The following is a 24,077-nucleotide window of genomic DNA, read 5'->3' as shown; positions in this document are numbered from 1 at the left end:
CCATCTAAACATTTAACATCTCATCCAAAGTACGGTACCTCTGACAATGCAGCACTTAAAATGTCAGCCTGCAATATGTACCCAAGTCCTGGAGTAAGCCCACAGCCTTCTGACTCAGAAGTGAGAGCGCTACCAATAGTGCCGAGCTGACATTTGTATTTGCTAATCAGACCCAAAGGTTATTAAACTGTGGTGCCATACACTTGTCTGGTGTTCCACAACAGGCAACTAATTTGAATATTTTTAAAATAATTGTTTATGAATATAAGAAATAGGAGCAGGAGTAGGCCATACGGCCCCTCGAGCCTGATCCGCCATTCAATAAGATAATGGCTGATCTTCAACCTCAACTCCACTTTCCCGCCCTATCCCTTGATTCCCTTAAGTGTCCAAAAATCTATCAATCTCTGTTTTGAATATACTCAATGATTCAGCATCCACAGCCCTCTGGGGTAGAGAATTCCAAAGATCCCTCTGAGTGAAGAAATTTTTCTTCCTCTCAGTCCTAAATGGCCAGTCCCTTATCCTGAGACTGTGACCCCTAGTTCTAAACTCTCCACCCAGTGGAAACAGCCTCTCAGCATCTACCCTGTCAAGCCCTCTAAGAATTTTATATGTTTCAATGAAATCACCTCTCATTCTTCTAAACTTCAGAGAGTATAGGCCCATTCTACTCAATCTTTCCTTATAGGACAACCCTCTAGTGATTGAATATTTGAAGACTTGACCAAGTTGGCTTCTGTACAACACCTAACTGCTAAACAGATAGCAGCCGTAAGTGATTTTTCTCTTCGATTCGAAGGCAGAGTATTCACATGTAAGGTGAGGCTGAAATAATTACACTTTGATCAATTTGTATCTCAATTGAACTGGTCAGAAACTATTTTGTAATGTTCAGTTATATATATTTTACAGAAATATTTTACAGCATCCTCAAAGACACTGAAATTGAAGTTTAATTTCAACTTCAGCGTCACTGTCAACGACATCATGTGATACTTAATGCAGCTTTAATTTCGGAATCAAGCAGTTAAGTTCTGTAAAGTATGAAGGTTTATCAGCGTAGCAAAATCTGGTTGGATCACAGTTAAAGCACAAAAATACTACACTGAAACTCATGCAATGGGCAGAGGTCACATTAAACTACCTCATGAGATGGGTTAAGGTCACATCAAACTACCTCACGAGATGGATTACCTTCATATTAAACCACCTGAAGAGATGGGCTAAAGTCACATTAAACTACCTCACAAGATAGGTTAAAGTCATATTAAACTACCTCACGAGATGGACAGAGGTCACATTAAACTACCTCACGAGATGGGCAGAGGTCACATTAAACTACCTCACGAGATGGGCAGAGGTCACATTAAACTCTCTCACGAGATGGGCAGAGGTCACATTAAACTACCTCACGAGATGGGCAGAGGTCACATTAAACTACCTCACGAGATGGACAGAGGTCACATGACAGAGGTCACATTAAACTACCTCACGAGATGGACAGAGGTCACATTAAACTACCTCACGAGATGGACAGAGGTCACATTAAACTGATCAGTAAAGTGGTTAATACACTCAGAGGGTGCTGAACCTGTGGAATTCTCTTCCACAGAAGGCTGTGGAGGCCAAGTCACTGAATATATTTAAGGAGGAGCTAGATAGATTTCTAGACACAAAAGGCATCAAGGGGCATGGGGAGAGAGCAGGAATATGGTATTGAGATAGAGGATCAGCCATGATCATATTGAATGGCGGAGCAGGCTCGAAGGGCCGAATGGCCTACTCCTGCTTCTATTTTCTATGTTTCTATGTTACAGGGTTTAATACAAGGCGCATTCAGCTTACATGATCTGTGCATTCAAGAATCTCAATTGTGCTGATTAGTAACTTCTAGTAACTCATTCATATCTAGAGTTGACGAGTATACAATCCCCAGATAGTTCGGTACCTGTTCTCCTCTGTAGATGACATATTCTGCGTAAGCAAGTCCATTGACACTAGGCCTCCCAATCACAGAATGATGCCCTGGCGGGGCGTGAGCCATCTTCATTGCACTGAACTGCAAGAATGATTTCCCAAGTGTAACTCTACAGAAGAGCATTTGTCTACAATCAAAATAAACATAGTGCCATGTGAACCAAATATATGAACTCAATTTTATAACATTATCTGTCAAACATGGGAAAATGTGAGGCAGAGCAAGTTTACTACAACACTTGAGCATCCGTGACAGATTCAGACATTATACTGCATTCACTATATTCATAATGCTTAAAAATATACATATCTAGATTTGAGGCAAACAGAAGGTTGGGTGCTTAAAAAAAACTCAAAACTATACTGGATAAGATGCCTCTTTAAAAACTGAAACATGGCAAAGGAGAAGGGCCATTAATATGGTTCATATGGTGGCCCTAAACCAAGAACTTGACAGGAGTACAAGCTTTACTTTTTTCCTTTCACTGAGACTAAGATGTCTTAATTCTACCATTTCACTGCACTAAGTAAAACATTACACGTACCCATGCCCCTTGACATACTGTGGTTTACAAGGTTATAAAGGTGCCAAGACGTAGGGAACGGTGTTTCTTAGCAACAGCCTCAGATTTTTGTTTCCAGTTTCTTACCTCAGCTCCTGAAGATGTCCACATTTTGTTGGAGTAAAGGCCCCAGTCACCTACTGGTACCTTGCCCAAGTGGCCATTATGTATGTGTGAGCTTCGACAGTGTGTAAGTAGACTATTCGATTTTGAGGACCATCGTGGTTAAGCTAGAACTGTCCTTAACATTTACACGGCAAATCTAGCAGGATTGCTGGGTAGCGATCAGGGAATGGGAAGCCTAGGTGATTTGTCTCCTCCCTATTCCAAGGGTGTTGAGGCCAAATGTAGTAGTCCTACTACTATCCAGCTGAGACCACCTCACTTATCACAGACTGAGGATTGAATGTGGCAGCATGCTGGGCTATATGGCTCAGGTACTTGCTAGATAAGCTCACTGAGCCATCAGGGGAGTAGAATGGCAGCTCAAACAAGAACTTAGAATATAGATGGGCATACAACTGTATTCTTCCTCACACCTACCTCAGAGGAAGAAAGATACAACATCAGAAACAGGCACTGTGCCTGTTTAGTTAAAGCTATATTTAGTATTTCACAGAGTGGGTTATAAGTTTTCTTGAACGTTGCTCTACCAATTGATAATTCCTGATTCATTTTGTCTGCTTGAGAGTGTGAGCAACTTATTATTGCTACCAAATGCAATCTGGGGACAACACAAGGACATAACACATGCTTAGAATGCTTTTTCCGATTCAGAATGAGTTTGCAGACATGATACTTAATTTTCCTGTGGATTAAGACCACAAACTCGTACCCCAGTGCATAATAATGGACCCTCACAAAGCATACAACTCCTGTTATTTTAACACAGCAGGAAAGAGTTCACTACTTAAAAGCATGACAGAATAGGTTTAACTTGAGATTCCCAATGTATCCCTGGAGTGTGAAGCTCTCAAGAGTTGAGAAAAGAAAGAAAGACTTGCATTTATATAGCACCTTTCATTACATCAGGATGCCCCAAAGCGCTTTACAGCCAATTAAAAGCAAAATACTGCGGATGCTGGAAATCTGAAATAAAAACAGAAAATGCTGGAAATACTTAGCAAGTGAGGCACCATCTGTGGAAAAAGAAAGAGTTAATGTTTCAGGTCAATGACCTTTCGTCAGAATAACAAAGGGTCTTCGACCTGAAACGTTAACTCTGTTTCTTTTTCCACAGATGCTGCCTGACTTGCTGAGTATTTCCGGCATTTTCTGTTTTTATTACAGCCAATTAAGTACCTTTGAAGTGTAGTTACTGTTGTAATTTGGGGAAACACGGCAGCCAATTTGCACACAGCAAGCTCCCACAAACAGCAATGAGATAATGGCCTGATAATCTGTTTATTGATGTTGGTTGAGGGATAAATATTGGCCAAGACATGAGGTATGAGTTAGAATCTTTTCTTTTCATAAATTGAATGGCGTACTGTATTATCAGTCACACTTATTCCATTTTGGATGTAAACAGCTGGAACATTTTCCACAGAGGAACCATCGCCCTTACCTGTGACATATGTAACATGACCTATCCTTATGGGTTGGGCATCCAGTACCTCCACCTATGCCATAGACATACTGATTACTTTTAGAGGAATTTTCTGCAAAGTAAATCCCTGCACCAAACATCCCACCAATGTATGCATGTCTTTCATCAAAGCCTTTGTAAATTATGGCATTGATGAATGGAGAACCTAGACAGAAAATACACAATTCACATTAGCTTAACATACACACAATTACAATACAATTATCCCACTCCCAAATATTCCCCTACCCATTATAAAAAATAAATCTACAAGAAAAATTAAAATAATGTTTGCCAACATAATTAGTTTGTAGTCCATTCAGCAGCTCCAGCAGTTAAATAATAGAATCTGCACTTGAAAGGCAAATTTGAGTCCTGAATTACCGGTCACTCAAACTTGATGAATTTAAGTGCTTTGTCAGGGTGCTAGATGAAGTGAAATGCATTAGGGACCTTTAGGGAGCAGGACACTTTTCACTGAATGTTTTGTAATAAAGTGAATGTTGAGGGGGAAAAAAGTTAGGTGACATTTTGACTTCATAACTGTTATTCAACCATCACAAACCAAGCAGCAGCCATCTAATTTATTTTTGGGTAGGGGAGGGGGTAAGAGAATTAGGATCCTGCCCTTTTACATTTTGCACAATATGGTCTCCGATTTGTATAAAATCATGCTCTGAAACGCAGCTCAATATGTTTGAAAGGAGAAAGTATAGTGACAGAGTAAGCAAGGGGCAAAAAAAAAACACAAGTGAGTGAGCAACAGATCAGCGAGGGCGCGTAGGACGGAGGCTTTGCTTTATAATGTGCATGCAAGTTATACTTTATTTTGAAGCCTCTGTTGACTCACCATGAAAGAGCATCCTTTCGTTATGATGATTATGATTTTCCTCTGCAACTTCCTTCTGCCGGTGAATGAACCGCTCCCGAAGTTTCTTGTTCACAACTTTCTGAATCTGAAAAGAATTTTAAACGCATTTTGGCCAAAACAAACCTGATGTTAATAAATTGGCTTAAAAACCATAGAAACTCGATCAGGCTCGAGAGACCCACGCTGCTTATTTTAAATATTCGTCAGATTTTGATTTTCTCTAAAAGTAAGCACAAATGAAAAGGGATTCCAACACCTAACTAAACCAGATGACCTTTCCCCATCCCTCAATGTACAAAGTACACCCTCATTCTGAGCTGCACCTTCAGTTCATCCCAGACGTAGCAGCATGTGGCCCGAAACACAGACAGGGTTCATTAGTATAAAGGAAGCTTCCTGCTCCAACATGGTATTTTTTTAAAAATTCACTCTCGGCATGTGGGTGTCTCCAGCAAGGCTGGCACTTGCCCTGAGGTGGCAGTGGGCTTTATTCTTGAACCAAAGCAGACTGATACAACTGAGTGGGGTGCTGGGCAACTTCAGAGAGCAGTTAAGAGACAACCGCGTTGACGTGGGACTAGAGCCACATATAGGCCGGACTGGGTAAGGACGGCAGGTATTCTTCCCTAAAGGACATTAGTTAACCAGTTGGGTTTTTTTACAACATTCTGACAGCTTCATGGTCACTTTTACTGATCACAGCTTTTTATTTCCAGATTAATTTTTTTTAAAAACTGAATTCAAATTCTCAAACTGCTATAGTCTGAAGGAAAGTGATTACTTTGGGAAGAGGCTTTATTTGTGGAGCTTGAACTTTAAATAAGATGATCAAATCAGGTATTTAATCATTCCTCTTTCTTTGATCTCCATACACAGGAGCATACCAAAGTAGTGCAGAATTTTGAGGGCGCGTTTCCTAAAACCTGCATTTTCACTCGGGCTTGGAGTATTACTGAGCCAAAAGTGCTTATGATCTTGGGCTGCCAAGTCAGTGTGGCACCTAGTAAAAGCAAGATGGCTTCCCTTACGAGTAGATTTGAGAAGACTCCTTTGCATGCAGGCATGCAGGAGAAGAATGAGTTCTACCTTTCGCTGGTGTGTACCGACTCACCAAAGAGTAACAGGAGAACAGGCATTTTGCTACCAAGTTTTCGAACTAATGCTTAATAACGGGTTTGGTGAAAGTTTTGTACCCAAACGGTACAAATTGTCTTGATTGCAGAAAATTTTCTATCTGCCCACAAATAAAAATTTGCTGCCCTATGCAGAGAGAACCACAGAGGTTTCCAGCACAGATCCACAAAGTGATAGGACTTCCTGCCACTGGGGCAGGAGCTGATCTGTAGAGCTGGAATCTCAGTTTCTACAAGGAGAACAGCCTGGCTGTAACATCCTTGCAGGCAGTAACGGATCTGAAGGAATACTTTGGGTGTTTCAAGCCCTCACACTGAGCCAGGAACAGGATTGACACCCGAGGGAAGTTTTGTGTTGAGAGAAGGCACAAAAAAGAGAAGTCACAAGAGTCTGCCATCAGGAGATAGCCACAGTAATCAATTTAAAATTTAATGCCAGAAACTGGTATGGACCAACAGCTCTTTTATTTTTTGGAGGGTGCATTCCTATAATTAGCCTTTGGCAGGCTACTCAAAATAGAGCCAGAAAATTGCTGAACTTAGCAGAGAAATTCCTATGAGTTCTACAAGTGCAGATGAAGATTTAAGCTGTTTAGAGAGCAAACTGGTGCCGGCAATTGGTGCGTCAAGATACTGGGCCTGAGGGCATCAGGCAAGAACGCAATGAAGAAAAAAAATAAAATTGCTTTTCTGAGAGCTCTAATGCAACGAAAGTGTGTTTCTGAACAGGAAAATGAAAACCTGACAACCAAAATAAACTTTCTTTGGGTGGAACGCAGAGAATTGGGATAAAAAGGACCGGAGGTGAGACTCAAAGAGGCTGTGTACATAGTGGGAGAGGGAGTCATGAAATTCTAAATGGAGTGCATCTTGGGTTATTTTCCCCATGAGATGCAGGCAATGTTCTCATTGTATGTAATGGCTGAATGAATGCAGGAGAGTGAATGTTGACATTTGACTTCTTTAAGGGATCATTTAAAAAAAAACTGGAAAAAGTCAAGTGAATTCAAAGAAAATAAATTAAATTATACTAGAATTTCAGGGTCGTGGGTCTGAGCTAAAATCAGAGAAAACAGATAGATACTCAGGAGGTATGTGCCTTAATGAGGGATGGACCAACATCCCACTGCCACCAATGTGATGTTTTATTGGGCCTCAGCTTTTCATTGGTAACTGGTCTGATCTTAGTGGTATGTGAAGAATGGAATAGAGCTGTCCTATAACCTAGGTGACTTTGCACTAGTGCATCCAATATTTTCACAGTAATTAGTTTTTTTTCATTCGTTCATGGGATGTGGGTGTCGCTGGCAGGGCCAGCATTTATTGCCCATCCCTAATTGCCCTTGAGAAGGTGGTGGTGAGCCTGCCTTCTTGAACTGCTGCAGTCCATGTGGTGAAGATTCTCTCACAGTGCTGTTAGGAAAGGAGTTCCAGGACTTTGACCCAGCGACGATGAAGGAACGGCGAAATAGTTCCAAGTCGGGATGGTGTGTGACTTGGAGGGCAACGTGCAGGTGGTGTTGTTCCCACGTGCCTGCTGCTCTTGTCTTTCTAGGTGGTAGAGGTCGAGGGTTTGGGAGGTGCTGTCGAAGAAGTCTTGGCGAGTTGCTGCAGTGCATCCTGTGGATGGTACACACTGCAGCCACAGTGCGCCGGTGAAGGGAGTGAATGTTTAGGGTGGTGGATGGGGTGCCTTTCAAATGGGCTTTGTCCTGGATGGTTTCGAGCTTCTTGAGTGTTGTTTGAGCTGCACTCATCCAGCCAAGTGGACAGTATTCCATCACACTCCTGACTTGTGCCTTGTAGATGGTGGAAAGGCTTTGGGGAGTCAGGAGGTGAGTCACTTGCCACAGAATACCCAGCCTCTGACCTGCTCTTGTAGCCACAGTATTTATGTAGCTGGTCCACTTACGTTTCTGGTCAATGGTGACCCCCAGGATGTTGATGGTGGGGGATTCGGCGATGGTAATGCCATTGAATGTCAAGGGGAGGTGGTTAGACTCTCTCTTGTTGGAGATGATCATTGCCTGGCATGAATGTTACTTGCCACTTATCAGCCCAAGCCTGGATGTTGTCCAAGTCTTGCTGCATGTGGGCACGGACTGCTTCATTATTTGAGGGATTGCGAATGGAACTGAACACTGTGCAATCATCAGCGAACATCCCCATTTCTGACCTTATGATGGAGGGAAGGTCATTGATGAAGCAGCTGAAGATGGTTGGGCCTAGGACACTGCCCTGAGGTACTCCTGCAGCAATATCCTGGGGCTGAGATGATTGGCCTCCAACAACCACTACCAATGGTGACCCCCAGGATGTTGATGGTGGGGGATTCGGCTAGGTATGACTCCAGCCACTGGAGAGTTTTGCCCCTGATTCCCATGGACTTCAATTTTACTAGGGCTCCTTGGTGCCACATTCGGTCAAATGCTGCCTTGATGTCAAGGACAGTCACTCTCACCTCACCTCTGGAATTCAGCTCTTTTGTCAATGTTTGGACCAAGGCTGTAATGAGGTCTGGAGCCGAGTGGTCCTGGCGGAACCCAAACTGAGCATCGGTGAGCAGGTTATTGGTGAGTAAGTGCCGCTTGACAGCACTGTGGACGACACCTTCTGTCACTTTGCTGATGATTGAGAGTAGACTGATGGGGCGGTAATTGGCCGGATTGGATTTGTCCTGCTTTTTGTGGACAGGACATACCTGGGCAATTTTCCACATTGTCGGGTAGATGCCAGTGTTGTAGCTGTACTGGAACAGTTTGGCTAGAGGCACGGCTAGCTCTGGAGCACAAGTCTTCAGCACTACAGCCGGGATGTTGTCGGGGGCCCATAGCCTTTGCAGGATCCAGTGCACTGAGCTGTTTCTTGATATCACGTGGAGTGAATCGAATTGGCCGAAGACAGACTATGATGGTGGGGATATCGGGAAGAGGCTGAGATGGATCATCCACTCGGCACTTCTGGCTGAAGATGGTTGCAAATGCTTCAGCCTTGTCTTTTGCACTCACGTGCTGGACTCCGCCATCATTGATGATGCAGATGTTTACAGAGCCTCCTCCTCCTCCCGTTAGTTGTTTAATTGTCCACCACCATTCACGACTGGATGTGGCAGGACTGTAGCGCTTTGAGTTGATCCATTGGTTGTGGAATCACTTAGCTCTATCTGTAGCATATTGCTTCCGCTGTTTAGCATGCATGGAGTCCTGAGTTGTAGCTTCACCAGGTTCGCACCTCATTTTTAGGTACGCCTGGTGCTGCTCCTGGCATGCTCTTCTACACTCCTCATTGAACTAGGGTTGATCCCCTGGCTTGTTGGTAATGGTAGAGTGAGGAATATGCCGGGTCATGAGGTTACAGATTGTGCTGGAATACAATTCTGCTGCTGATGGCCCACAGCACCTCATGGATGCCCAGTTTTGAGCTGCTAGATTTGTTCTGAATCTATCCCATTTAATACGGTGATAGTGCCACACAACACGTTGGATGGTGTCCTCAGTGCGAAGATGGGACTTCGTCTCCACGAGGACTGTGCGGTGGTCACTCCTACCAATACTGTCATGGACAGATGCATCTGCGACACGTAGATTGGTGAGGACGAGGTCAAGTAGGTTTTTCCCTCGTGTTGGTTCACTCACCACCTGCCGCAGGCCCAGTCTGGCAGCTGTGACCTTCAGGACTCGGCCAGCTTGGTCAGTAGTGGTGCTATCGAGCCACTCTTGGTGATGGACATTGAAGTCCCCCACCCAGAGTACATTCTGTGCCCTTGCTACCCTCAGCGCTTCCTCCAAGTGGTGCTCAATATGGAGGAGGAATGATTCATCAGCTGAGGGAGGGTATTAGGTGGTAATCAGCAGCAGGTTTCCTTGTCCATGTTTGACTTGATGCCGTGAGATTTCATGGGGTCCGGAGTCAATGTTGAGGACTCCCAGGGCCACTCCCTCCTGACTGTATATCACTGTACCGCCGCCTCTGGTCGGTCTGTCCTGCCGGTGGGACAGGACATACCCAGGGATGGTGATGGAAGAGTCTGGGACTTTGGCTGAAAGGTATGATTCTGTGAGTATGGCTATGTCAGGCTGTTGCTTGACTAGTCTGTGGGACAGCTCTCCCAATTTTGGCACAAGTCCCCAGATGTTAGTGAGGAGGACTTTGCAGGGTTGACTGGGCTTGGTTTGCCTGTGTCGTGTCCGGTGCCTAGTGGCCCGTCCGGTTTTATTCTTATGACTTTTTTTTTTAAGCGAGATTGTACAACTGAGTGGCTTGCTAAGCCACTTCAGAGGGCAATTAAGAATCAAAAGGTAGCAACTGTCTTTCTGGTGCACAAAAGTCCTGAAATTACTTGCTTCAATTTGAAAGACTCATTTTTTTCAACATTTAAATTCTGTTTAAATAAACTCAAATAACAACCACTGTATAATATTAAACATTAAAATATGCAAATACAATACCTCTTACCTTAATGATGTTGTATCTATTAAAAACTCCACCTGCTGTCCCACCATCTCTGTGTTCACGGATTGTACTCTGCATCTAAATAACAACATCTTTATCAGTGTCCATTCCTCCATAACGGGACTAGACTTCGAAAGCAATGCATTGGTTGCAATGGCTTAGGATGTCCTGAGGATGTGATACGACATGTATACGTTTAAGTTGTTTCTTATAATTGCACTTAACCAAGTATAAGAAAGAAGAAAGGAATGAATCAACGAAAGAAAAGAAAAAAGGAAAACATTTTTGTTTATATAGTGCCTTTCACAACCTCAGGACGTCCCAAAGCGCTTTACAGCAAATTAAGTACTTTTAAGTGCAGTAACTGTTATAATGCTATATTCCTGCAGCTGATGCCCTTCATGTGGCAATTGTCTACAGCCCAAAAAATCTTGCTTAAAATGTATTTTTCTTAATGTTCAGGATGAGAAAATCTGCAAACAAAATACTACAGACATGGCTTACCAAGGACCAATCAATTCTATTAACTCCTCAGCCACCCCCTCCTGACCCCAACCCAGGTTAATTACCTCAGGAATCTACCCCAGGTAGCTACCACCTCAATATGGGGACTGAGGAGCTGCAGGTGACAGACAAGAAGTTTGAATGGTGACCTGCATTGTCAACCACACCCTCATAACCCTCCCACAGTTCAAACAATCTTTCAGAGAGAAGCAAAGTTTTCTCTGTAAATGCTCAATACAAGAAGACTGAATAGAAACATTGGAGCAATCAGTTAGTGTTCAAAGAGTTACAAACTTCAAATTAATTTGAAGATTCCCCCTCCCCACTTCTGGCATAATCCTTGAATCTTTAATAATTGTTCAACCCTTTGACTGTCAGTAGCTCCAGAAATTTCAAGCCATTTTTAAGTTTTGAGCTTGTATATTAGTTAACAAATAGCACTAAACTGCTCAAATAACAGTGGCACACAGATAAATTAAAGTGTTTTCATCCTCCCTTTCCCCTGATCTTTTCACCTTTACTACTTTATTTCTAACTATACTTCTTTTCTGGTGTCCACTGCACCAGGCTTCAATTTTGGAGTTGGGTCCCTTATCAGAAAAATTTGCCTCAGCTTGACCGAAACTGGCTATCAAGGTCGGTTTTCCAGCTTAGTGAAGCCTCGAACTCTGAAAACTGATGTCATCCAGTTTAAGTTTTATGTAATTTTCCAACACCTAATGCAGAAGTGCTACTGTAAATAATCTGGTACATGGCACTCAGTGTTAATTATCTACAAAGTTATTTGAACATTGCAGATGTACAACTGAACAGGAGGTCACAATACACAGAACACTGCACACTAGGTATGAATTTGAATTAACAATGTTCAATTATTGTTTAAAGTGACATATGTAGTGAACTACAGAACTGTAATAAAACAACTTGCATTTATATAACGCTTTTGATATAGAAAAATGGCATAAAGCGCTCAGACATATTCAAAAAATGGACACCCAGCCATAGGAGCAGATATTAGAAGGGGTGATCAAAAGTTTGGTCAAAGAGGTGGGTTTTAAGCAGGGTCTTGAAGGAAGAAAGGGAGGTAGAGAGGTGGAGGAGTTTAGAGGGGGAATTTCACAGCATGAATTAAGGCACTTTGAAGAAAAAGATCACTGCTTCTTTTGGTCTCAAATCCAACAGGTATAAAGTTAACAGTACCTCCTCTTCCACAGACTGGTACTCCTTGTCATCTGGCGCGAGATCAATAAGAATGGTTCCTTGGCTGGCACAATGGAAAGTCAGGTAAGGATTTGTACCTGGGAAGAGGCCAATCAACATTAGCCGATTAAAATTCAACCAGCAATCTTACTGAGCACAAAGTCAGGCATCAGGCATCAGGCACGGGGCGGGTGAAAGGGGCAATATGAACATGAGCGGGCAAATGAAGCAGCACGGGCACGAGGGCAAATGAAGCAGCACGGGCACAAGAGGGCAAATGAAGCAGCATGGGTGCGAGGGGGCAAAGGAGGTGTGGGTGCGAGGGAGCAAAGGAGCAGCGCGGGCGTGAAGGGGAAGAGGAGCAGTGCAGGCCGAGGGGGGCAAAGGAGCTGCACAGTGTCTTTGAGAACAGAGGATGTTACGCCCCAAAATAGGCAATTTTGCCAGTGTAATTAAAAAGATTAACGTCCTCGAGTTGCAGTAAGGAGTCGTTGGCCCACACTGAACTAGCAGGCTTGGAATCAACTAGAAGGGAAATAGAAAAAGAGCAAACAAAAACGTACTTATCTCTCCTAACACACAAACACTAAAAATTGCAGGGGCTGGCCGTGGAAGTTGAATAAGAGCGATGTTGGGAGATCTTTCTGGAAACTGGATGGAAACAGAACTGAGCAATTGTGCAGGCCCTGAGCCTTTAAATGGGGGGGAGGGGGGTAGCGGGCAGATATTTCAAGAGGGTGGTCATAATGATATCAGGACAGAAAAAACATGGGATCCCCCAGGACCAATCAAGACTAGACAAGCTCCTATGTAAGGGGTGCCTGAATGACAAAGAACATTCTGGTATGTGGGGAAGATTTGATGGTCAAAAGGGAAGAAAAGCATTTACTAATGCAATGTTCTACAGACTGGTAGCATTGTGACTTGCTGATCTTATTTTATACGCTTAGTGTTAAAGTATAACCAACTGTTCATAAGAGGCAATCAAAACAAAGAAAAAAGCTGAAAGGAATAGGCTAAACTCATAAGGTTAAATTTCAGAAGACTTCAAATTTCACAACAGGTTTTAAATAATTTTTATCCAATGAGGCATTCCACAATATTACTGGGGAGAAGCCTTTGAGGTCCACAAAGTTCAGTTTCTTGAGCCATAAAGTTTAGGCATGCAGTTTTAAAATGCTGTCCAGGCAGCTGCATGAAAATACCGCAGTTTCCAACCCGGAATAAGCTGACACACAATAGTTCTGTTTACCTTGCTGCCCCCCAAGCAGTCGTTCAACGCCCTTGATTAATTTGTGACGGTGCCCGTAGGCGTTAATTCCAATCTCTTTCAGCTCCTCGTGTCCCATGTCTGCCAGCACATCCAAAGTAATCTGAAAATTGTAGCATACTGTCAAATCCTGGAGCTTAGAAAACAGCTATTCAAATTCTTAAATGTCCTCCCCAAGTTGAAAAAGCTTTGATTTTCACCTACCTGTTCCCTTTCAAAAATATCTCGCAAATGTTCCAAGCCTAGACTTTTAAGGAACTGGTTTATGTTCATGTCAAGTACAGTAACTGGTAAAACAAAACACAACTGTTACTATTTTTCAACATCAAATTAAATATATGAACATTAAATGCATAAGAAAAAAATAATCTGCATTAGTATAGCATCTTATCACAGCTTCAGACGGTGTCAAAGCACTTCACTCCAAATGAAATACTCATTAAATGCAGACAGCCAATTTGCACACAGCAAGGTCCACTCGCAGCAATAAAATAACCAGTTTATTGGTGGCGTTGGTTGAAGAGGAACATTGGCCATGGGATCTTCAACAAACACCTCAACAGATGGATTAATGCTTTAATGAAAGACCACTCCTCCAGCAATGCAACACTTCCTCATGTACTGCATGGTATCAGACTGGATTAGCTACAAGATGCAATTTAGTTGCTCCAACGACAGTTGAATGCCAGCCAAGAGCAGGACAGAGGCTGGGTACTCTGCAGCTCGCCTCCTGATTATTCAATGTCTCCCCACCATCTATGGAACACATAGGAATGTGATGCATACTGACCACTTGCCTGGATGTGTGCAGCTGCAATAGTCAGAAGCTCAACACCATTCAGAGAACAGGAGTTTGCTTCATTGCCACCAGTCACCAATCTCAATAGCCACCCCCTCCATGACTGGTGCACAGTGGCTGCAGCACATACAATCTACAGGATGCACTGCAACAACTCACTAAGGTTACTTCAACAGTGTTGGCCAGCCCTGCGATCGCTCCCACTGGGAACGAGAGCATCAATGTCGTGGGAACATCATCATTTCGAAGTTTCCCATCAAGCCAGACACCATCCTGACTTGGACATATATCTCCACTCCTTCAATGTTACCAGGTCAGTATCTTAGAATTCCCTACTCAAAACCATTGTGGGAGCACCATCAGCACAAGGACTGCAGTGGTTAAGAAAGCTCACCACCATCTTCTCAGGGCAACTAGGGATAAATACAGCTATGCCAACATTGCTAAAATTTCGAGAACAAACTTTAAAAAAAATTTGAAGACGACTTATGTGCAATTTTTTGGCAAGGCCAGCATTTATTGCCATCCCTAATTGCCCTTGAGAAGGTGATGGTGAGCCGCCTTCTTGAACCGCTGCAGTCTGTGTGGTGAAGGATCTCTCAGTGCTGTTACGTCAGCAGTTCCAGGATTTTGTCCGAGCAACCATGAAGGAACGGCGATATATTTCCACGTCGGGATGGTGTGTGACTTGGAGGGGAACATGCAGGTGGTGTTGTTCCCATGTGCCTGCTGCTCTTGTGCTTCGAGGTGGTTTGGGAGGTGCTGTCGAAGAAGCCTGTAGATGGTACACACTGCAGCTATGGTGCGCCAGTGGTGAAGGGAGTGAATGTTTAGGATGGTGGATGGGGTGCCAATCAAGTGGGCTGCTTTGTCCTGGATGGTTTAGAGCTTCTTGAGTGTTGTTGGAGCTGCACTCATCCAGGCAAGAGGAGAGCATTCCATCACACTCCTGACTTGTGCCTTGTAGATGGTGGTAAGGCTTTGGGGAGTCAGGAGGTGAGTCACTCGCTGCAGAATACCCAGCCTCTGACCTGCTCTTGTAGCCACAGTATTTATGTGGCTGGTCCAGTTAAGTTTCTGGTCAATGGTGACCCCCAAGATGTTGCTGGTGGTGGATTCAGCGATGGTAATGCCATTGAATGTCATGGGGAGGTGGTTAGACTCTCTCTTGTTGGAGATAGTCATTGCCTGGCACTTGTCTGGCACGAATGTTGCTTGCCACTTATCAGCCCAAGCCTGGATGTTGTCCAGGTCTTCCTGCATGCGGGCACGGACTGCTTCATTATCGGAGGGGTTGCAAATGGAACTGAACACTGTGCAATCATCAGCGAACATCCCCATTTCTGACCTTATGATGGAGGGAAGGTTATTGATGAAGCAGCTGAAAATGGTTGGGCCTCGGACACTGCCCTGAGGAACTACTGCAGCAATGTCCTGGGGCCTCCAACAACCGATATCAGCTTCCTTTGTGCTAGGTTTGACTTCAGCCACTGGAGAGCTTTCCCCCTGATTCCCATTGACTTCAATTTTGTTAGGGCTCCTTGATGCCACACTCAGTCAAATGCTGCCTTGATGTCAAGGGCAGTCACTCGCACCTCACCTCTGGAATTCAGCTCTTTTGTCCATATTTGGACCAAGGCTGTAATGAGGTCTGGAGCCGAGTGGTCCTGGCGGAACCCAAACTGAGTATCGGTAAGCAGGTTATTGGTGAGTAAGTGCCGCTTGATAGCACTGTGAACGACACCTTCCATCACTTTGCTGATGATTGAGAGTAGACTGATGGGGCGCTAATTGGCCGGATTGGATTTGTCCTGGTTTTTGTGGACAGGACATACCTGGGCAATTTTCCACATTATCGGGTAGAAGCCAGTGTTGTAGCTGTACTGGAACAGTTTGGCTAGAGGCACGGCTAGTTCTGGAGCACAAGTCTTCAGCACTACAGCTGGGATGTTTTCGGGGCCCATAGCCTTTGTTGTATCCAGTGCACTCAGCCGTTTCTTGATATCACGTGGAGCAAATCGAATTGGCTGAAGACTGGCTTCTGTGATGGTGGGGATATCGGGAGGAGGCCAAGGTGGATCATCCACTCGGAACTTCTGGCTGAAGATGGTTACAAACGCTTCAGCCTTCTCTTTTGCACTCACATGCTGGACTCTGCCATCATTGAGAATGGGGATGTTTACAAATCCTCCTCCTCCCGTTAGTTGTTTAATTGTCCACCACCATTCACGACTGGATGTGGCAGGACTGCAGAGCTTTGATCTGATGCGTTGGTTGTGGAATCGCTTAGCTCTGTCTATAGCATGTTGCTTCTGCTGTTTAGCGTGCACGTAGTCCTGAGTTGTAGCTATACCAGGTTGGCACCTCATTTTTAGGTACACCTGGTGCTGCTCCTGGCATGCTGTTCTACACTCCTCATTGAACCAGCTTTGATCCCCTGGCTTGTTGGTAATGGTAGAGTGAGGACTATGCCGGGCCATGAGGTTATAGATTGTGCTGGAATACAATTCTGCTGCTGATGATGGCCCACAGCGCCTCATAGATGCCCAGTTTTGAGCTGCTAGATCTGTTCTGAATCTATCCCATTTAGCACGGCGATAGTGCCACACAACACGTTGGATGGTGTCCTCAGTACGAAGACGGGACTTCGTCTCCACAAGGATTGTGTGGTGGTCACTCCTACCAATACTGTCATGGACAGTTGCATCTGCGACAGGTGGACTGGTGAGGACGAGGTCAAGTAGATATTTCCCCTCGTGTTGGATTGCTCACCACCTGCCGCAGGCCCAGTCTGGCAGCTATGTCCTTTGGGACTCGGCCAGCTCGGTCAGTAGTGGTGCTACCGAGCCACTCTTGGTGATGGACATTGAAGTCCCCCACCCAGAGTACATTCTGTGCCCAAGCAGCAAATCACAATACCAGTCATATTCATTGCACTTTATCTAAATCCTGGTGATAGGTCATGGCTTTCAAGTAAGTCACTGCTTGGGATTGTGGTCCTTGACTGAGTAATTCTAATCCAAGATGACTAAACTAATTGTACCCGGCAACAGCTCAACTTGAGAGAAATTTCAGAAGATATATCATGAGGAACAAAAAATTTCTCCTGGTTTCATCTTTAAAAGAGAAATTTACAGTTGCTAGGTTACCTTAATGTAGGATATACGGTGCGGTGCGGTTGTCAAATAAAGCAATTTGCATAAATTTAAGACTGTTGAGCTCTTTCCCGAAAGCACAGCTATTGAGAGAGAATTTCCTTACAACTGACATCAAAAGAAGATTTGTTTTAGTCAACCTACCTTCTCCTTCTTTCCTCTCGGTGCCAGTAGCTCCATCAGCTGCACCTGAAGCACCACTAACAGCTAGCTCTGCAAGTGGGCCAGTTAGGTTATCTATACTGCTAGCAGCAGACAAGCAAGAAGGAGTTGAGGCTGGAGAGATCACTGCTGCACTTACAACAGTTGCCTGAGGTTTATAACAACTAGGGAGGGCTTCTGGTGGCATAGCATCAATGAGCAAGGCCCTGATGTCGTCAGCCTGAAAAAAAGAGAACATTTATAAGTGTCCAACTTTACAAATTTTAACACACTAAAAGTTCTCAAGTATTAAAAATCAATTTAAGCAGCTCCCAGCATCTGCAATGTGAACACACACCAGCAAAATGCATGTTATCAAATACTTGTTAGTGTTTAGAATTTGGAACATACTGTAGCCAAATCTAAAGGAGTCTGGCCTTCCTGGTTCTTCATGGTAGGATCTGCCCCATGAGCCAGCAGCAGAGCACAAAGTTGTGTCCTTCCTTTCTGTGCTGCTTCATGCAATGGAGTGAAGGCCCACTTATCGGTTGCGTTGACGCAGGTGTTGTATTTGATTAAAAGCGCTGCGATGTCCACATGCTGAAAGGAAAGCAAAATAGGGTCTTAAAATTGTAACTTCATCTATATTCAAATATCCTATTTGAAGAAGAATATGGGGAAAGGGTAGGGATTAGATTATTTCCGCTGAAGAGGTGGCAGCAGCACAGCTGCGATCGGACAAATGGTCTCCTTCTGTGGCGTAATTTGAGATTAAACACCCGCACAAACTCAACTGGCCAAATGGTCTGCTTCTGTGATGTAACATTCTATATTAAGAAATCAATATCAAATTCATGCTTTAGCCCTACTATTGCAGATGAGTGGAACATTTGACCTACTAATTACTGACACTGTTTTCTTCAAAAACAAAAATCAGACACACTAAAAAAAAATCAGGATTGTCTCCTGACAAAAGCTTCCTTAATCTGGTTTCTGATCTGTCAATCTATTCATTGCTCTGTATACATCACATTTACATTTCAGCTCGATTTCCTTGACTTTAGCATTTAATTACACCTAAGTTAGACAAACATGCAAAAAAGAGCACAAGTACAAAGTGTGCAGCTGGTCCATCGAGCTTGTTCCATCCTTGCATGGTCTAACTCCTGTACACCATCACCCCTATCAACCCTCCCTACCCCACGTAGCCATGGAATCGCCTCAGATAGAAAGAGAAATATCCTTAGGCCAATTTAGGAAAAAACTGTAGGAAATTCCTCTTCAATCCCAGAATGTGATCAAGCTCCAGGCGCCATGGTGTCTGAGTAACAACCCCCCGATGTCACACGTGCATTCCATATGTATAGATGTTGGCTACTACGAACATAGAAATTAAGAGCAGGAGTAGGCCATTCGGACCCTCAAACCGGCTCTGCCATTTGCTAAGATCATGGCTTATCTACCATAACCTTTGACTCCCTTGTTAATCAGGAATCTATCTAACTCAGCCTTAGAAATATTCAATGACCCTGCCTCCACCGCTCTCCGGGAAAGGGAGTTCCACAGACTCACGACCCTCAGAGAAAAAACTTCTCCTCATCTCCGTCTTAAATGGGAGACCCCTTATTTTTAATCTGTGGCCTCTAGTTCTAGTCTCCCCCCCAATGGCGAAACATCCTCTCAGCATCTACCCCTTCAAGTCCCCTCAGGATCTTATATGTTCCAATAAGATCACCTCTATTCTTCTAAACTCCAATGTATACAGGCCCAACTTGTCCAACCTTTCCTCATAAGATAATCCCCTCATCCCAGGAATCAATCGAGTGAACCTTCTCTGAACCACCTCTAAAGCAATGTCCTTTCCTAAATAAGGAGACCAAAACTCCACACAGTATTTTAGATGTGGTCTCACCAATGCCCTGTACAACTGTAGCAAAATATCTCTACTTTTATATTCCATTCCCTTTGCAATAAATGACAACATTCCATTTGCCTTCCTAACCACTTGCTGTACCTGCATACTAACTTTTTGTGATTCATGTACTAGGACACCCAGATTCCTCTGTACCTCAGAGTTCTGCAATCTCTCTCCATTTAAATAATATACTGCTTTTCTATTCCTCCTGCCAAAGTGGACAAGTTCACATTTTCCCACATAATACTCCATCTGCCAAATTTTTACCCATTCACTTAACCTATCTATATCCCTTTGCAAATTCCTTATGTCCTCTTCACAACTTACTTTCCTACCTACCTTTGTGTCATCAGCAAATTTAGCAACCATACATTTGGTCCCTTCATCCAAGTCATTGATATAGATTGTAAATAGTTGAGACCCTGTGGCACTCCACTTGTTACATCTTGCCAACCTGAAAATGACCCATTTATGCCTACTTTGTGTTTCCCATTAGTGAACCAATCCTTTATCCATGTTAATATGTTACCCCCTACACCATGAGCTCTTATTTTGTGTAGTAGCCTTGATGTGGCAGCTAGTCAAAAGCGTTCTGGAAATCCAAGTACACCACATCCACAGAATCCCCTTTATCCATGTTGCTTGTTACTTCCTGAAAGAAGTCTAATAAATTAGTCAAACACAATTTCCCTTTCACAAAGCCGTGTTGAACTCTGCCTGATTGCATTGAGATTTTCTAAGTACTCTGCTATAACCTCCTTAATAATAGATTGCAGCATTTTCCCTATGACAGATGTTAAGCTAACTGGCCTGTAGTTTCCTGCTTTCTGTTTCCCTCCTTTCTTAAATAGAGGAGTGACATTTGCTATTTTCCAATCTGATGGGACCCTTCCAGAATCTAGGGAATTTTGGAAAATTAATATCAATGCATCTACTATCTCTGCAGCCACTTCTTTTAAGACCCTAGGATGAAGTCCATCAGGACCTGGGGACTTGTTAGCTTTTAGTTCTAATATTTTTTTCAGAACCCTTTCCCTGGTGATTATAAATGTTTTAAGTTCCTCCCTCCCTTTCACCTCTTAATTCACAATTATCTCTGGCATGTTATTTGTATCCTCCACAGTGAAGACGGACGCAAAATATCTGTTGAATTCATCCACCATTTCCGTATTCTCCATTATTAATTCCCCAGACTTATACTAGAGAGGACCAATGCTCACTATACTTACTCTTTTCTCTTTTTAAATACCTGTGGAAACTCTTACTATCTGATTTTGTATTTCTAGCTAACTTTCTCTCGTACTCTAATTTCTCTCATTATTTTTTTAGTCATTCTTTGCTGTTTTTTATATTCTGTACAATCTTCGAACCTGCCATTAATCTTTGCAGAATTATATGCTTTTTCTTTCAATTTGATACTATCTTTAACTTCCTTAGTTAGCCACGGATAGTACATCCTTCCCCGAGTCTTTCTTTCTCACTGGAATGTATATTTGCTGAGTGTTATGAAAAATCTCATTAAATGTCCGCCACTGCATCGCCACTGACATATCCCTTAACCTAATTTCCCAGTTCACTTTAGCCAGCTCTGTCTTCATGCCCTCATAATTGCCCTTATTTAAGTTTAAAACACTAGTCTTAAACTTACTCTTCTCTCCCTCAAACTGAATGCAAAATTCAATCATATTGTGATCACTGCTACCTAGAGGTTCCTTTACAATGAGGTCATTAATTAATCCTGTCTCATTACACATTACCAGATCTAGAATAGCCTGCTCTCTGGTTGGCTCTAGAACGTGCTGCTCTAAGAAACTGTCCCAAAAGTACTCTATGAACTCATCTTCCAGGCTAACACAGATTCTTCCAATCTATATGTAGATTAAAATCACCCATGATTATCGTTGTTCCTTTCTCACACGCCCCCATTATTTCTTCCTGTATTTTTTTTTTATTCGTTCATGGGATGTGGGTGTCGCTGGCGAGGCCAGCATTTATTGCCCATCCCTAATTGCCCTTGAGAGGTGGTGTGAGCCGCCTTCTTGAACCGCTGCAGTCCGTGTGGTGAAGGTTCTCCCACAGTGCTGTTAGGGAGTTCCAGGATTTTGACCCAGTGACGGTGAAGGAACGGCGATATATTTCCAAGTCGGGATGGTGTGTGACTTGGAGGGGAACGTGCAGGTGGTGGTGTTCCCATGTGCCTGCTGCTCTTGTCCATCTAGGTGGTAGAGGTCGAGGGTTTGGGAGGTGCTGTCGTAGAAGCCTTGGCGAGTTGCTGCAGTGCATCCTGTGGATGGTACACACAGCAGCCACTGTGTGCGGTGGTGAAGGGAGTGAATGTTTAGGGTGGTGGATGGGGTGCCAATCAAGCCGGCTGCTTTGTCCTGGATGGTGTCGAGCTTCTTGAGTGTTGTTGGAGCTGCACTCATCCAGGCAAGTGGAGAGTATTCCATCACACTCTTGACTTGTGCCTTGTAGATGGTGGAAAGGCTTGGAGGAGTCAGGAGGTGAGTCACTCGCCACAGAATACCCAGCCTCTGACCTGCTCTTGTAGCCACAGTATTTATGTGGCTGGTCCAGTTAAGTTTCTGGTCAATGGTGACCCCCAGGATGTTGATGGTGGGGGATTCGGCGATGGTAATGCCGTTGAATGTCAAGGGGAGGTGGTTGGACTCTCTCTTGTTGGAGATGATCATTGCCTGGCACTTGTCTGGCACGAATGTTACTTGCCACTTATCAGTCCAAGCCTGGATGTTGTCCAGGTCTTGCTGCATGCGGGCACGGACTGCTTCATTATTTGAGGGGTTGCGAATGGAACTGAAGACTGCAATCATCAGCGAACATCCCCATTTCTGACCTTATGATGGAGGGAAGGTTATTGATGAAGCAGCTGAAGATGGTTGGGCTTAGGACACTGCCCTGAGGAACTCCTGCAGCAATGTCCTGGGGCTGAGATGATTGGCCTCCAGCAACCACTACCATCTTCCTTTGTGCTAGGTATGATTCCAGCCACTGGAGAGTTTTCCCCCTGATTCCCATTGACTTCAATTTTACTAGGGCTCCTTGGTGCCACACTCGGTCAAATGCTGCCTTGATGTCAAGGGCAGTCACTCTCACCTCACCTCTGGAATTCAGCTCTTTTGCCCATGTTTGGACCAAGGCTATAATGAGGTCTGGAGCCGAGTGGTCCTGGCGGAACCCAAACTGAGCATTGGTGAGCAGGTTATTGGTGAGTAAGTGCCGCTTGATAGCACTGTCGACGACACCTTCCATCACTTTGCTGATGATTGAGAGTAGACTGATGAGGCGGTAATTGGCCGGATTACATTTGTCCTGCCTTTTGTGGACAGGACATACCTGGGCAAATCTCCACATTGTCGGGTAGATACCAGTGTTGTTGCTGTACTGGAACAGTTTGGCTTGAGGCGCAGCTAGTGCTGGAGCACTACAGCCGGGATGGTGTCAGGGCCCATAGTCTTTGCTGTATCCAGTGCACTCAGCCGTTTCTTGATATCACGTGGAGTGAATCGAATTGGCTGAAGACTGGCTTCTGTGATAGTGGGGATATCGGGAGGAGGCCAAGATGGATCATCCACTCGGCACTTCTGGCTGAAGTATACCCTGTCCTACAGTGTGGCTCCTGTTAAGGGGCATATATAAACTACTCCCACAAGTGACTTCTTGCCTTTACTATTTCTTATCTCCACCCAAACTGATTCTACATCTTGGTCTTTAGAACTAAGGTCATTTCTCTCAATTATGCTCATGTATTCCTTAATTAACAGAGCTACCCCTTCACCTTTTCCTAGCTTCCTGTCCTTCCGAAATGTCAAGTACCCTTGAATATTCAGGATCCAGCCGTTGTCATCTTGCAGCCATATCTCTGTAATGGCTATCAGATCGTACATATTTATTTCTATTTGAGCTGTGAATTCATCCATTTTGTTACGAATGCTACGCACATTCAGGTACAAAGCCTTTAGTGCTGTCTTTTTGCAACCTCTAACCTTATCTGCTGGCGCACTCTTAAGTTTGCACGCTCTGTTCCTTCCTGCCACTCTCTGATTATCATTTCCCTTATTGCTATCTTGCTCTCTTGCCTTGTCGTCTTTCTTTAATTTATCACATCCTCCCTTACTTGATCCCTCGCCCCCACTATTTAGTTTAAAGCCTTCTCTACCACCCTAGTTATACTCTCAAGAAGTTGTCCAGCTCCTTTCTGAATGTTATGAGAATTAGTGATAGGTGATAATGTAGTGTTCTCTTACCCCGTAGGATGCTGCATTATGGAGGGGAATAAGGCCCCCTTTGTCTTGTGCATTAACATCTGCGCCATGTTCCAGAAGATAATCAGCCACTTCAAGGTTATTATAGCCAGCTGTCAAACAAAAACAGTTTAATTAAAAATGTTACAGCATACACAGCTATTTTTGGGATCTTCATTACTTGTGCTATTTTTTTTAAAAAAAAATTTTATTACAGGTTTAGCTATTTTGGGAACTTCCTGAT

The 24,077-nt window shown here is 43.8% G+C and overlaps 1 protein-coding gene across 3 annotated transcripts in view; it reads right to left on the bottom strand.

Annotated features, from left to right (window-relative positions):
• The window catches only part of tnksa (tankyrase, TRF1-interacting ankyrin-related ADP-ribose polymerase a), a 144,351-nt gene that overhangs the window by 5,378 nt on the left and 114,896 nt on the right, over positions 1–24,077 (bottom strand). For all 3 annotated transcript variants that reach the window (XM_067983374.1, XM_067983376.1, XM_067983375.1), the window contains 10 exons: positions 23,837–23,946; positions 18,068–18,256; positions 17,660–17,897; positions 13,766–13,848; positions 13,544–13,664; positions 12,292–12,389; positions 10,591–10,665; positions 4,982–5,087; positions 4,111–4,297; positions 1,952–2,108 (listed from right to left, as the gene is read on the bottom strand). In XM_067983374.1, coding sequence (XP_067839475.1) covers positions 1,952–2,108; positions 4,111–4,297; positions 4,982–5,087; positions 10,591–10,665; positions 12,292–12,389; positions 13,544–13,664; positions 13,766–13,848; positions 17,660–17,897; positions 18,068–18,256; positions 23,837–23,946 — 1,364 coding nt within the window. The remainder of the gene's footprint in view (positions 1–1,951; positions 2,109–4,110; positions 4,298–4,981; positions 5,088–10,590; positions 10,666–12,291; positions 12,390–13,543; positions 13,665–13,765; positions 13,849–17,659; positions 17,898–18,067; positions 18,257–23,836; positions 23,947–24,077) is intronic.

Source organism: Heptranchias perlo, chromosome 4, assembly GCF_035084215.1.
Source record: "Heptranchias perlo isolate sHepPer1 chromosome 4, sHepPer1.hap1, whole genome shotgun sequence".
NCBI lineage: Eukaryota > Metazoa > Chordata > Chondrichthyes > Hexanchiformes > Hexanchidae > Heptranchias > Heptranchias perlo.
The sequence above is the reverse complement of the archived record's forward strand: the minus strand, read 5'-3'. Positions and strand labels throughout refer to the sequence as shown.